Below are 14269 nucleotides of genomic sequence, written 5' to 3'. Positions count from 1 at the left end.
TGCAGGCGTGAGATCTTGATACATGACCCCCTAAATCACTCGCTCGCCAACTTCTAGAATAAAATTATTAGAGGATTCAACGTATAATTTGCTAACGCCACTACTGCGTTGGTTCTCAAACCTGTACTCGGGGACCACTGGACGCGGTTAGGTTTTGGGGGCAGCCAACGCACACACACAGGTGAATGCACCTAAATTGCTATAACCCCTCAAAAAATGGCAATCACATTGTTACCTCAGTACCCTCCCTGTAGCATATGCCTTTTCTTTAGCTGTTAACTCTCATTGTTTTTTTTAGAGCGCTAAACTCCTTTAAAGACAAAAGCTACAGATGTGGCAAGATTTACTGTCCCCAGCAGCGTTAAGCTGCTGCAACCAGGGTCGCCAACAGAAATATTGGGGCCCAGGACAAATGAAAGGAGCAGGGCCCACTATTAATCCCTGTCTCCCTGTTAATCCCCTCCCCCCCCACAAGAGACGGGGGAATGGGGGTGTGGAGAGAAGAGGTGGGAGGACGGAGGGGAGGTGGGAGGACGGATGAGAGGGGGAGGAGGGGGAGATAAGGACAGTGGAGGACAGGGGGAGAGGTAGAGGAGGGGGGAGGGAAGGACAAGGGATGAGAGGAGAGAGAAGGAGTGGTGGAGAGGAGCGATAAGGAGAAGTGGAGGGGAGAGGGGGAGTGGGATTGAGGGGGGAAGGAGGGAGAGCAGCTGTATTTGCCTACCTGCAGGTTTAGAGGCCTGTGGAGGAGGCCTGCAGGGGGGATCCCACAGAGGTGCCTGTCAGGGAGACCTCCCTTCCACCGGCTTACAGCATTTTATACCCTTAATTATTAAGCAAGTTAAGTTTATCTGTACCATTTTAAGCCCAGATCCATAGATCTCCGCTGACGCAGGGCTGATAACGTACTGTTATCAAAATCCATAACGCACATTACTTTCCCTATGGGTAACGCCAATCCACAGAGCTGATTATATGCAAAATCAACAGTTATAACAGAGATTTTTGGAAAAATTAAGAAAATCATTAGCAAACATTGGCATATACTCCAACAGGATCCAGTCCTAAAGGAGCATATGCCACCAAATCCAAGGGTGATTTTTTAAAAGAGCAGGGAATCTCAAAACGAGACTTGCACCAAGGGTTTTTAAATCCTCCAATTCAGCAGGCAAAGAAAATTGGCTTTCCCAACAGAAAGGTTTGTACAAGTGTTTTGCTTGCAAGGCTTGTTCACATAGTCCATTTCAGCTCGAGAGCCACAGGAGAGGTGTTCTCTATGCGGCAGTTTATAAACTGTCGCACATCATTTGTAGTTTACATGTTGCAGTGGCCCATGTGGCCTCCAGTATGTGGGACGCACCAGTCGACCACTGAGGGTCCGCATACAGGGGCACATGGGCAACATGACATTTTTCTCTCAAGCATGGGGGAGACCCCACAGGTCTTGAATACAGAGCCATAGAGGCAGTACCAGTAAACTGGCAGGGCGGCTATCGACTTAAGAGGTTAGCTCGAAAAGAGACCTATTGGATCTATAAATTGAAGACCCTGGTGCCATCAGGGATTAATATACAGGTGCGCCGACGAGTAGTCTAAAACTTGCCTTAAACTTGCCTTGGAAAATCTGGGTCTATCACCAAAAAGACCCAGGTACATGCTGGGTACATGCTGGGTACATGCTGGGTACATGCTGGGAACATCCTGCAAACATTTCAGGGACATTTCTGCAGAGACTAATGGCCCATCGGATTAACACAGCAGGGGTCCCTGGCAGTCCCATTCAGTTTGAATGGGACTGCCAGGGACCCCCGCTGTTAATCCGATAGGCCATTAGTCTGTCTGCAGAAATGTCAATGAAATGTTGCAGCATGTACCCAGCATGTACCTGGGTCTTGTTGGTGATTGCCCCAGATTTGTATTTTAGAATACTCGTCGGCATTACAGTAGACATAGATCTTGGGGCCTTTATATAGATCCAATAGAAGTCCAATATGTGTTACCTCATTATTTATCCAAGATTCCTCTTAATGTTTTATATATTCCAGCATTGAACATTACATCAATCGCTATTATTATTATTATTATTATTATTATTATTATTATAATGTTCTATGATTATGTTTGATTATTGTATTAATTGTTTGTTTTATGTATGTAGCTGATTATATCACGTGCCCATGTATCTGTAGGCTTGCTTTGTATGTCCCTCATGGGATTATGATATGAAAGACAGTATTGCTATTATTTATTTTTTTAACCTAGAGGGCTTATCTCCCAAGATACCTTTCAAAAGTATAATGATATTTTAACATTTGTTTCTACATGTAATATACTATGCAGCGCTTATAACTGCTATATCAGGTTTTGACATTTTGAGATCACAGGTCCACTTATTTCACATACATATTACTGTATGTGTTAATCATCTTTATAACACATTCTGTGGTATTTGTAATCCACGTTGTGAGGTGTGACTGTACACCATTTTGTACCACCTTGTATCGTTGCTATGTTCCAAGAATTCGTTTTAAACTGTATTTTTAAATTGCATTGCTTTTTTTAATATGTGAGGTATATTCCATGTCTTTCCATCATGAACCACTAGAGGGTGCTGTTCATCTCATCATTACGTGAAGTATCATAAGTATCATTCTGTTTCAATGCGAAACAATTTTTGACTCTCACCAATAGAGTTTATAATCCAGTGATGAGCATTACTCAGCACTAAAGGCACTTCATTTATTGCAATCAGCCTATTCTCCTGTTAACAGCCCAAGTGATCCAATGCTAGGTAAAAACCATATTTGAATGCTGTTTTCTGTCTACCCCTAATCAAATTAAGTGTTGCCACCTAGGCAGGGAACACCCTGTGTAGAAAACCATTTGTTTGAATGTGCCTCAGATGTGCTAATTAAGCAGACAGAACAACATTGTCAGGTGACTTTTTAGGCCTATATAAACCCAGTCAGAACAGCTAGTCTGCTTGCAGCCCATATCCAAGTGGCCCATTATAAGTGGCATAACTACTGAACAACTGAAGTTTAAAAGGAAGTTAGTGGCCCATTATAAGTGGCATAACTACTGAACAACTGAAGTTTAAAAGGAAGTTAGTGGCCCATTATAAGTGGCATAACTACTGAACAACTGAAGTTTAAAAGGAAGTTAGTGGCCCATTATAAGTGGCATAACTACTGAACAACTGAAGTTTAAAAGGAAGTTAGTGGCCCATTATAAGTGGCATAACTACTGAACAACTGAAGTTTAAAAGGAAGTTCAAAAGAAGTGAAGAATAAGTGGACACCCCATCTGGCCCTGATTCCTGCATTTGATCTACGCTGGAAAGGAGGATATCATCTATACCAGACTGCATCATTACTGCTGTGATGCTGCCTTTACCATTTATATTTGCTGTGACTTCACTTCTTCTCAAATTATGCACTTCTTTTTACCAGCCTCAGTATGTCTCAAACTCTATTCATATATCTCCATCTCTCCTTCCTTCCCCACTTCTCAGTTCACATGAACTCCTTTCTTACCTGCGTCCTCTGACACCACACAGCTATATCCCCTGCACTAAAAAACACCCCTACAAATCCTCCTCACACATCCTCTTTCTATCCATGCTTCTCCTCCTTGCTTCTGGGGATATCTCTCCCAATCCTGGTCCCTGTCTTATTTCAACTTGCTCTCGTCCTCGCCTCCCACATGCAACTTCTACTCCTTCTGGTGTCAACCCCTCCAACCTCATACCCATCCCCTGCCACCCTCCCTCCTCTCTCCCTTTCTCCTGTGCCCTTTGGAACGCACGCTCTCTTTCTAACAAGTTCCTCTCTGTACATGACTTCTTTCTCTCTCACTCCCTGCTTCTCTTTGCTATAACTGAGACCTGGCTCACTCAGTCTGACTCTGCTCTGGAAGCTGCCCTCTCCTATGGTGGCCTTTCCTTCTCCCACACTCCGCGCCCTGATGGCAGGGGTGGAGGCGTGGGGCTCCTGCTCTCCTCTGTCTGCCATTACCGAACCCTTCCTATTCCCCCCTCTCTTGCTTTTCACTCCTTTGAGGCTCACACTGTCCAGATCTTCTCTCCTCTCCCTGTGCATGTAGCGGTCATCTATCGCCCACCTACCTCTACTCATCCCCCTTCTGCCTTTCTCTCTCACTTTGAATCCTGGCTCTCTTTCTTTCTCTCCTCAGACTCCCCTGTTCTTCTCCTTGGGGACTTCAATTGCCACATTGATGACCCCTCTCTCTCTTGGGCTTCCCGCTTTCTTTCTCTTACCTCTTCTTTTGGCCTTCAACAGTGGACTGCAGCCAGCACCCACAAGGATGGCCACTACTTAGACCTGGTTTTCACTAAAAACTTCTCTCTCTCTGATTTCTCCATTTCCCCTTTTCCTCTCTCTGACCATCATCTCATCTCATTCTCTTATCTCGCTTCTCCCCTTCTCCACCTCCATCTACCCCCCGGTTCTGCAGAAACCTGCGCTCTATTCACTTACCTGACTTTGAGTCCACTTTACACTCCTCCCTCTCCTCTCTCAGCTCTGCTACAGACCCTGACAACCTGGTCAGAAAGTACAACTCTGTCTTGTCCTCGTCTCTTGATCTACATGCCCCGCTTTCTCTCTGCCGCCCTCGCCCTTCTAACCCTAGACCCTGGCTAAATTCCCACACGCGCATGCTGCGTTCCTCCACTCGTTCCTCTGAACGCCTCTGGAGGAAGTCTCACACTCTCGCAGACTTCCTTCACTACAAATTTATGCTATCCTGTTTCAACTCTGCCCTCTCGCAAGCTAAACAAGCCTACTTTTCTGCACTAATCAACATGCACAAGTCTAACCCACGCCGACTGTTCTCTGTCTTTGATACTCTACTCAAACCACCCTCAGCTGCCTCTCCTTCCTCCATCTCCGCTCAGGACTTTGCTGACTATTTTAAGGAAAAGGTGGAATCCATACGGCAGAACATCCCCTCTGTTTCTTCCCCCCATCCTACACCTCTTCCTAACTCTCCTCCTGCCTTCCTTGAGTCTTTTTCCACTGTCTCAGAGGAGGATGTGTCGCTGTTGATCTCCTCTTCTCCCTCTACCACTTGCCCTCTTGACCCCATTCCCTCCCATCTCCTAAAACCTCTAGCTCCTACTATAATCCCTACGCTTACACACATTTTTAACTCCTCCCTCTGCTCTGGAACCTTTCCATCCTCCTTCAAACATGCAACAGTCATACCATTACTCAAAAACAGCAAGCTTGACCCTACCTGTCTTTCTAACTATCGACCTGTCTCCCTCCTGCCTTTTGCCTCTAAACTACTTGAACGTCTTGTATTCTCTCGCTTGCTCCATTTTCTCAACACCTATTCTCTCCTAGACCCTCTACAATCTGGCTTCCGCACTGCTCACTCCACGGAAACAGCCCTCACTAAAATAACTGACGACCTCCATGCTGCCAAAGACAGAGGTCATTACACTCTGCTCATATTACTCGACCTCTCTGCAGCATTTGACACCGTGGACCACCCTCTTCTCCTCCACATTCTCCATACTCTAGGTATTCGGAACAAAGCTCTATCCTGGATCTCATCCTACCTCTCCCATCGTACTTTTAGTGTCTCTTCTGCTAACACCTCCTCCTCCTCTATTGATCTCTCTGTGGGGGTACCCCAGGGCTCTGTCCTGGGACCTCTTCTCGTTTCTCTGTACATACTCTCTCTAGGTGACCTAATAACATCTTTTGGGTTTAATTATCACCTCTATGCCGACGACACACAAATATACTTTTCAACACCTGACCTTACACCTGCTGTACAAACCAAAGTTTCTGAATGTCTCTCTGCTATATCATCCTGGATGGCCCTCCGACGCCTTAAACTCAACATGGCTAAAACAGAGCTCCTCATACTTCCTCCCAAACCTGACCCTACTACATCCTTCCACATTACTGTTGGAACTACAATCATTCACCCAGTAGCCCAAGCACGCTGCCTAGGGGTCACATTCGACTCCTCTCTCACATTCGCCCCTCACATTCAAAACATTTCTAAAACTTGTCGCTTTTTCCTCCGCAATATAACTAAGATACGCCCTTTCCTCTGTTTTTCGACTGCTAAAACTCTGACTCAGGCCCTCATTCTCTCCCGTCTTGATTACTGTAACCTCCTGCTGTCCGGCCTTCCTGCCTCTCACCTGTCTCCCCTACAATCTATCCTAAATGCTGCTGCCAGAATCACTCTACTCTTTCCTTGATCTGTCTCAGCATCTCCCCTCATGAAATCCCTCTCCTGGCTTCCGATCAAATCCCGCATCTCACACTCCATTCTTCTCCTCACTTTTAAAGCTTTACATTCTTCTGCCCCTCCTTACATCTCATCCCTAATTTCTCGGTATGCACCATCCAGACTCTTGCGTTCTTCTCAAGGATGTCTTCTTTCTACCCCCTTTGTATCTAAAGCCCTCTCCCGCCTTAAACCTTTTTCACTGACTGCCCCACACCTCTGGAATGCCCTTCCCCTCAGTACCCGACTAGCACCCTCTCTATCCACCTTTAAGACCCACCTTAAGACACACTTGCTTAAAGAAGCACATGAATAGCACTGTGGATATTCTAAACACGATACATAATGCTTGGCCCCCTGCAGACGCACTTACCAGAACTCCCTCCTACTGTCTCTGTACGTTCTCCCTACCTACCAATTAGACTGTAAGCTCCTCGGGGCAGGGACTCCTCTTCCGAAATGTTACTTTTATGTCTAAAGCACTTATTCCCATGATCTGTTATTTATATTATCTGTTATTTATTTGATTACCACATGTATTACTACTGTGAAGCGCTATGTACACTAATGGCGCTATATAAATAAAGACATACAATACAATACAAGATCAGTGTCATATTGTGGACATTATTTACGAGTATCCAGTGCTGCTATTGATTTAATGAGACGTGTATTGACTCTCAGTAATACACCTTTTCCATGTTAATTAAACAATCATTGCTAAATATCACTCAGCATTAGGGGTGTTGTACCAATTGATATCAGCCCTAATTAAGCATGGTCCTCCAGGTTTGCTACATGAGCCTGACGAAGGATTACCATGTCCGAAACGCGTAGTTCATGTAGGGACCTGGAGCTCTTTGGCTGCGTGCGGACACCGTAGCCGGCGCCTGCGCTTTGACCTGCAGACCTGTATACCGGACGCGGGATCAGGAGCTGGCGACGTGGACCGGAGGCGGTTATTCACATGTGATGGTGAAAATAAATGTGAACTAGCGCTAAAGTGTAAAACACAATGTGATATTAAAAAAACTTCTAATAAAGGATGGCTGCCCGGTGATACTGCCAGTACTAACAGAATAACACAAAATAAAGAAAGAACCTGGTGCCAAATTGTCAGTGGAATGTCCTGTACTCCTCAAGGGATCCGCACACTTGCTTGACAGACCATGCAAAGAAATAAACACAAACAAACAAAGATCATAGCGCAACACTGTAGGGTGAGCAGTACTGCACTAATATACACAGACAATTAAGAATCCTAGCGACAATTAAAACAACTATTTATTAAAAAGAACTATGCCAAGACTAAGAACCGCAGGTCATCTGGAACACAAAAATTGGAGCCCTACTTACAGACAGCAAGGCTTAAACTCGCATGGTAGGAGAGACTCAGGAGAAAGAGTAAAGACACTGACTGGCACTGAGTGTGAAGCAGGGGAACCTGGGAGAATGAGTGGCTCAGTGAGTAAAGACACTGACTGGCACTGAGTGTGAAGCAGGGGAACCTGTTCAATTCCTAGTGTTGGCTCCTTGTGACTTTGGGCAAGTCACTATATCTCCCTGTGCCTCCAGGCACCAAAACATATAGATTGTAAGCTCCATGGGGCAGGGACCATCTCTGGACAAACAAACAGTTATTATTATAATTCACATAAAAGCAGCTTCATTACCTTAGCGGCTGTGATGACGTTTTCTACATTTTATTTTAATAACACAGTATTGTAGCAAGGGGTCTCCGGAGCAGAACCGCATTCATTTCAGCCTCGGGGACCCCCTGCTTCCCGAGTTACAGGCCATGGTATGGGGTGCCGGTATCTCCTGTGTGTATAAATCTCCCGGTCACGTGACGCGGAAGATTTAAACAATGCGAAGTCCCCCTGCTACAATACGATGTTATTAAAATAAACAAACAGTTTCAGTGCGATAACTTGAAAAAAAAAAACATGTACTGCAATTTTGCATTTTTTACCGAACTTTAAAAAAAATTGGTGATTTTTCTTAGTGAATACTGTTTTGATCCACATGTTTTATAGTGCGGTAATGCAACGCAAAGTTGCTCGCACAATGCACTAAATTTATCGAAGTTTAGTGAATAAGCCCCTTTGAATTCAAAGTTTCTCCCCCTTCTGTCTAAGCTCTGTAACAAACATACCGATGTCAGCATTCTCATTGAATGGATGAGTCCAACATTGGCGCCTCTCAAACACAGGTCTACCGTATTTTGAAAGGATTTCATGTCCTTAGCTTCTGTTGTAGCTTGTGGGTTAGGGTTAGGGTATCATACACATATATGGGATTATTTAACAACGTCTGGGACACAACCAGTGCTAAATAATTGCACCACATTTATCAAAAGACAAAAGTCCGGTTACTGTGATTCCTTTCTTTGCTGAAGCTGGTGCGTCTCTTTGCGCTGCTTCAGTCTAGCTGGGAGACTTTAGCAAATAAACCTTATCTCAGGGGTTCCCAACTCCAGTCATCAGACCCGCCAACAGGTCTGGCTTTTCAGGATATCCCTGCATCAGCACAGGTGGGCTCAATCCCCTGTGCTGAAGCAGGCTCGTCGACCGAGCCAGTGATTTAGCCCTCTGTGCTGAAGCAGGGATGTCCCTTAAAACCGGACCTATTGTGGGGTCTTGAGGACTGGAGTTGAGAACCTCTGCCTTGACTGACCAGCCTCCAGTCTAACGGATAACTTGTTCATAGGGATCTGGTGCAGTGAGTTTGATGAAGCAGCTGGAATCCCGTTTCACATATCCCTCGCTTCTGGATGTGACGTTAGCTGTTATTATTTAGCAAGAAGAAAAAGTGCACACAATGCGCACCAGTTGTTAATATACGGTATTCACTGGGTGTATTCACCGCCTTCCGATTGGCTGTAGCTTTCACAAATACGCGCGGATGACGCTGTGCGTGACCTCCTGACGAAGCACGTAGTGCGAAACGCGTAGAGGTCACGACAGGTCATCCTGCGCGTGTTGCTGACGGGCTGAGACGGCGCCTGCAAGGAGCCCAGGCGGTGATTCCATCTCTGTGCTAGACGCGATCCGGATCTGTATACGTGTGCCGCGGACCCGCCTTCGGCTCCAGTGTGAGTTTCCGTCTCCCCCTGCCAGTTCAGATAGTTGTTTCATTACACTACAGTCAATTTAGGATCAATCCAGGATCAATTGTTCCGTTTTATTTATGTTACACTGTCTTTTTAATTCCGTTTTTTATTTTCTCTGTGTGTTATGCTGCTAATGGATCTATATTAATTATTGTCTATTCTAGGGTTCATGTTCATTGTAACTGGACCTAGCTGTGTAATTCCTTGTTACTGAGGTGGGGTTGGATCCCCTCAGTTAATTGTTTACTAATAAATGATATTATTTAATCCCTGGTGCGCATTGTGTGCACCTTTTCTTCTTGTATTTCAGGGTGCCCCCCCCCCTTTTTTGGGGGGGATTACCTTGTTCTGGGAGCTGTTCGGGAAGACGCTCCACACACATGCAGCAAGGGGACTTTTATTCCAATATTGTATATATCTGCAGCACGAGCGCTGAACATTCTATATCATCTGTTATTTTTTAGCGTTGATATTCTTAAATATTGAGAAAAACACCCCCAAAACACTGTCCCACCTGGTGCGGCTATGAAAACCTAAAGAGAAAATCATTTCCAACTCTGCTACCTAAAAAAAAAAAAAAACACAATTTCAAAGTAAGACTTTTATTTATTTTAAAGCTTGCAGCAAGTGATGAAGGATGGTAGAGAGTTGGCTCAGTGGAAGAGAGTGGAATAAAATGAGCACTTATTTTTTAACATTTATATCCGTGACTGGATCAACTGGTACGAGATTCACAGAAATTATTTTGCAGGTCCTACACTGCCACGTATAGAAGAAAAGGGAACATTTCGGGACATTTGCCAGTTGGGTTTGTGGATAGGATCTCAGAAGCAGATTTTCTCCTGGACTTTGCACTGGAAATATGGGCCTGAGGACCGGCAGTTGGTAGATTGAGGGCAACTCTCTGCCACACAAGTGACTTCCCCAGTGGCCTCACACTGGCACTTGCTGGTGCAGCCAGAGTCCTTCCAGAAGGTCTCACCTACTTTGGCAAAATTTGCTGTATGAAAGATAAAAGGTTAGAATTACTCAGAATTACTGTCTTTCACATGAAATACATTTTCGATTTGTGCTGGTTCCGGTAGTGTCTATAGCATATCTATAGGGTTTGGGAGTTGACGTGCATTGATGCAAGCAAGGTTTATGGGGCTCTCGATGGTTGGTTTCTATTGTTGATTACAGTTAGATAATTGTCCTATTAATGACTAAATCTGTGTGTTTATACCTTGAAACGCACAACCTCCCGGCACCTTGAAATCATCTACTCGGAAGACCCATCGTCCTGGGGTGTTAACATTGGATGTAGACGTAATGTTCAATATCTCATTAGTTCTGGAGCCAGGAATATTGAAGTAGTGAGTCGCATCTCCACTATTAAATCCAGCCTGTTGGGGGGTCAAAATTACAAGATATCATTTATTAAAGGATTATTGTTTGACAAAACAAAACATAATTTACAGCACCTGTACATCAAATCATAAAAACAGTGAAGGTAGATAAAAATCAGGAGGCCCATAAAGTTTTATATGATAGTCATCCATATGATGTGGTGGGTATTGGGGTTTGAGCTTACTGGGCATGTGTGTGTTAATCAATGTCTGACTGGCAACAGTTGTTTGGAGGTAGGTGGCACCTTCCCCCAGCGCTCACCCCTGCCCACCTTTTTAAATTGGGAGTTTTTTTCGTTTTGCTGTATGAACAGGATCTACTATGATTGCTTCCCCTCATACAGAGGTAAAAAGAAAGGTTCACAGTTTAGTGTTAGGACCTGCAAATTTGGTTATACCATGACGTTGGTATGCAGGCTTACGACCCGCCAAGAAATGACGAGGAGTAACAGATCACAACCAGAAGTATCCACATTTAGAAAAATAATAATGAAAAGGAAAGTGCGTTTTCTATAGAAAAATTATCATTTATTGGTCACTATAGAAAAAAGTAGCAAGACGTTGCCCTACCAACGTTTCACGCTACAGAGAGCGCTTTATCAAGGTCCTTGAAAGTGAGTAACGGAGCACAACATGGGGTATCCAAATTTAGAAAAGTAATAATGAAAAGGAAAGTGCGTTTTCTATTAAATTTTTTTATAATTTATTGGTTATTATAGAAAAAAGTAGCAGGGCGTTGCCCTACCAACGTAGAGGGCGTTGCCTTCTGCAGCGCGAAACGTTGGTAGGGAAACGCTGTGCTACTTTTTTCTATAATGACCAATAAATGATCATTTTTTTTATGGAAAACGCACTTTCCTTTTCATTATTATTTTTCTAAATTAGGATACCCCTGGTTGTGCACTGTTACTCCCTGTCATTTCTTGTATCCTGTATCATCATGACGGAGGCACAATAAGAACCCTTGGAATCCGGACATACATGGACATTGCAGCATACCAGTGAGTTTTTGCTTGCTACATGTTTTCCTGTTGTGAACTTAAAGCTGCAGTTCAAGCTCCTGTTTTTTTTTTTTTTTTTTTTATTTATTTATTTTTTCAATAGTTTCATGTGGGCAATCTCTACTTACCTAAAGAACTGCATAGCTGCCGGTTAATTCGTTCTCTGTCTATTGATCAGTTTGGCGACATCTTTAGATATGGGGAATGTAAATGGTTGCTATAGCAACAAACATGCTTGTTAAAATAGAATACAAGAAAATTGGTCTTTCAAAGTTGTTGTTTTTTTAAAACAGAAAATGCTAAAAGTATTTTTTTCTTACTACAGAACTGATTTATTAAAAACAACACACATGCAGGATATTGCTTGAACTGCAGCTTTAAAGACGTTAGGTACTTTTTAGGGTGAATCAATTGCTATGGTTTCTTGATAGATTGTGTATTATACCTTCACTTATGATCTGTTGGTTGACCAACCAGGATACCACACCCTGTACCTGTCTTCATCCAAAGTTATCATCATGAGGGGATCGCCTTATAAGTATCATCCATATATATATATATTACAATTGCTCTGTATATGGTCTTTAGCATTACACATCTATAGTTATTTATGACGCTTTGGCCAAAGGGTTTAACTAAATAACCAAGAAAATATTATTATTGAAGTATTTGAACTTTATACATATTACATATATGTTTTGTCAATTGGATGTAGCATTGGGCCCCCCTGTCTTTTGTTGCAGCCCATAAAGTCTGCATTTTTCCTAAATTAAATCTCTGAAGCTATTTGACTTCTGCTTTTTCCTCACCTACTTCTTGTTTAAGTGCATTTTTATCTAGCTTGCCAACATTTACCAACATGCACCAATATGCACCAACGTTCTTCAAAAGAATATTACAAAATGTGTGGTCAGAGAGACTCTGTAAGTAAGACATTCTCGTTTGACATATTCAGACACTTGCATGAAGGCTTTGCCCTTCTCTGCTTTTGAAAGGCCTGATCCATTGTAATGGTGGAGGGGTTAACCAGGCTCACTAATAAAGGTTAAGCCCACTTGGTTACCCCTGATCCGTGTGTTAAGGTCCTAGAGTGTCAGCTCTTGGAGCCAGATGTCCTAAATGCATTACTGTGACTGTGTGTAAATTACGCGACATTAAAGATTTCTGTTTGTTTTGCCTTTTCTGGGGTGCTGGGATCGGGAGATTTCTAGGCTATAAGTTTCAGGGTGGGTTTGTGGAAGAAAGTCTTTACAGAATGTGTCTATATATTGGGGTTCTGGAGTTATGGGATACCCCAAAAGTTGGATTCGGGAATCGAGTGAGATTCTCGGATACAGCCAAGCACAGTACTCTGGTCAAACTCTGACTCTGAAAGCACTATTACGACTCACCGTCAGGATTCCTGCTGCAGCATCATCCAGACAAGGTAAACGGGCATGAATGATTAATGTATATCTGCAGCCATCCAGGGGGTCCCTAGTATAACAGGGGGTCTCTAGTATAAGGAGACGTACCCAGATACATGCCCAGGCACCCTGAACCTGGTATAGGGGTTCAGGGGGTGCACCAGCTATGTGATAAAGCTGAGCAGGAATTATTGTGTGAACAAAGTTTTAAAAGTTATTTCTAAGTGTGCCAAGAATGAGGCTAGTGAGTGTAGGCAAGTTATACTCTCACTCCATCCCAGACACCAGAATAGGAACTTATACATTTCATCTCACAAAAGACAGGACACGGTACATTTTATTAAAAGAGTTATAGTTAATAGGTATATGTACTGATAACCTGTAAATGAGCCGTGGGATTTCCAAGTCCTGGATTCTGAGAGACCAGATGGCTACCAAGCTTGGTGCCTATGGGTCTATGCAGAGTCAGGACTTGAAAGCCTCAGTGATGCCAAGGTGTTAGAACAGGAGGGGTACTGCAGCTCTGATTGAGTACCCACATCCTGGGCTAACACAGGTCTATCTGGCCACCATTTGCCAGAACCCAGACTCTGTGGAGCCTGGACAGCAGGTGGGCTCAGTATGCAAAGAGGCAGAGGTGCCAGGTTGGCGCATGCCCCTTTACAATCTGAAAAAAGGTGCCATCCCGGCTTTACAATACCGGCAATTCGGTGATTGGCTGGCAGGAGAATTCCCACGCTCTGATAGGCTGTAGATGTTGGTGAAGGAGACCCTGAAACCCATAAGGGGACTTGCAGCCAATCAGGAGCGGAGATTCCAAGCGCCAAACCAACAGCGGCACATTCAAAGATGCTCTGTACTGAATAGACGCAAGCCGGCTTCAAGGATTTTCAACTCAGAAATGTTTCTAAGTCCCGCTTTTGAGAACGTAGCGGTCGCGGCTGACATTGCGCCAAAATCAGTTCCAGGACTTTCGTGAGTACCTACCGGTGAAGGAAAAGGGCTCCTACACAGGTCATTTTTGTGACTTTCGTTTAGAGGATAGATTTATTCGTTAGCTCCATTCCCATTAAGTGTGTTAACCCTGTA

The 14269-nt window shown here is 43.9% G+C and overlaps 1 protein-coding gene across 3 annotated transcripts in view; it reads right to left on the bottom strand.

Annotated features, from left to right (window-relative positions):
- Positions 1–9971: 9971 nt before the first annotated feature.
- Positions 9972–14269, bottom strand: part of LOC142497853 (alpha-tectorin-like) — a 299739-nt gene continuing 295441 nt past the window's right edge. For all 3 annotated transcript variants that reach the window (XM_075606225.1, XM_075606226.1, XM_075606223.1), the window contains exons 7-8: positions 10611–10770; positions 9972–10385 (exon numbers count right to left, since the gene is read on the bottom strand). In XM_075606225.1, the coding sequence (XP_075462340.1) occupies positions 10210–10385; positions 10611–10770 (336 nt within the window). In that variant the 3' untranslated portion in view covers positions 9972–10209. The remainder of the gene's footprint in view (positions 10386–10610; positions 10771–14269) is intronic.

Source organism: Ascaphus truei, chromosome 6 (assembly GCF_040206685.1).
Source record: "Ascaphus truei isolate aAscTru1 chromosome 6, aAscTru1.hap1, whole genome shotgun sequence".
NCBI lineage: Eukaryota > Metazoa > Chordata > Amphibia > Anura > Ascaphidae > Ascaphus > Ascaphus truei.
Note: the sequence above shows the minus strand (reverse complement) of the source record. Positions and strands in the feature narration are given on the sequence as shown.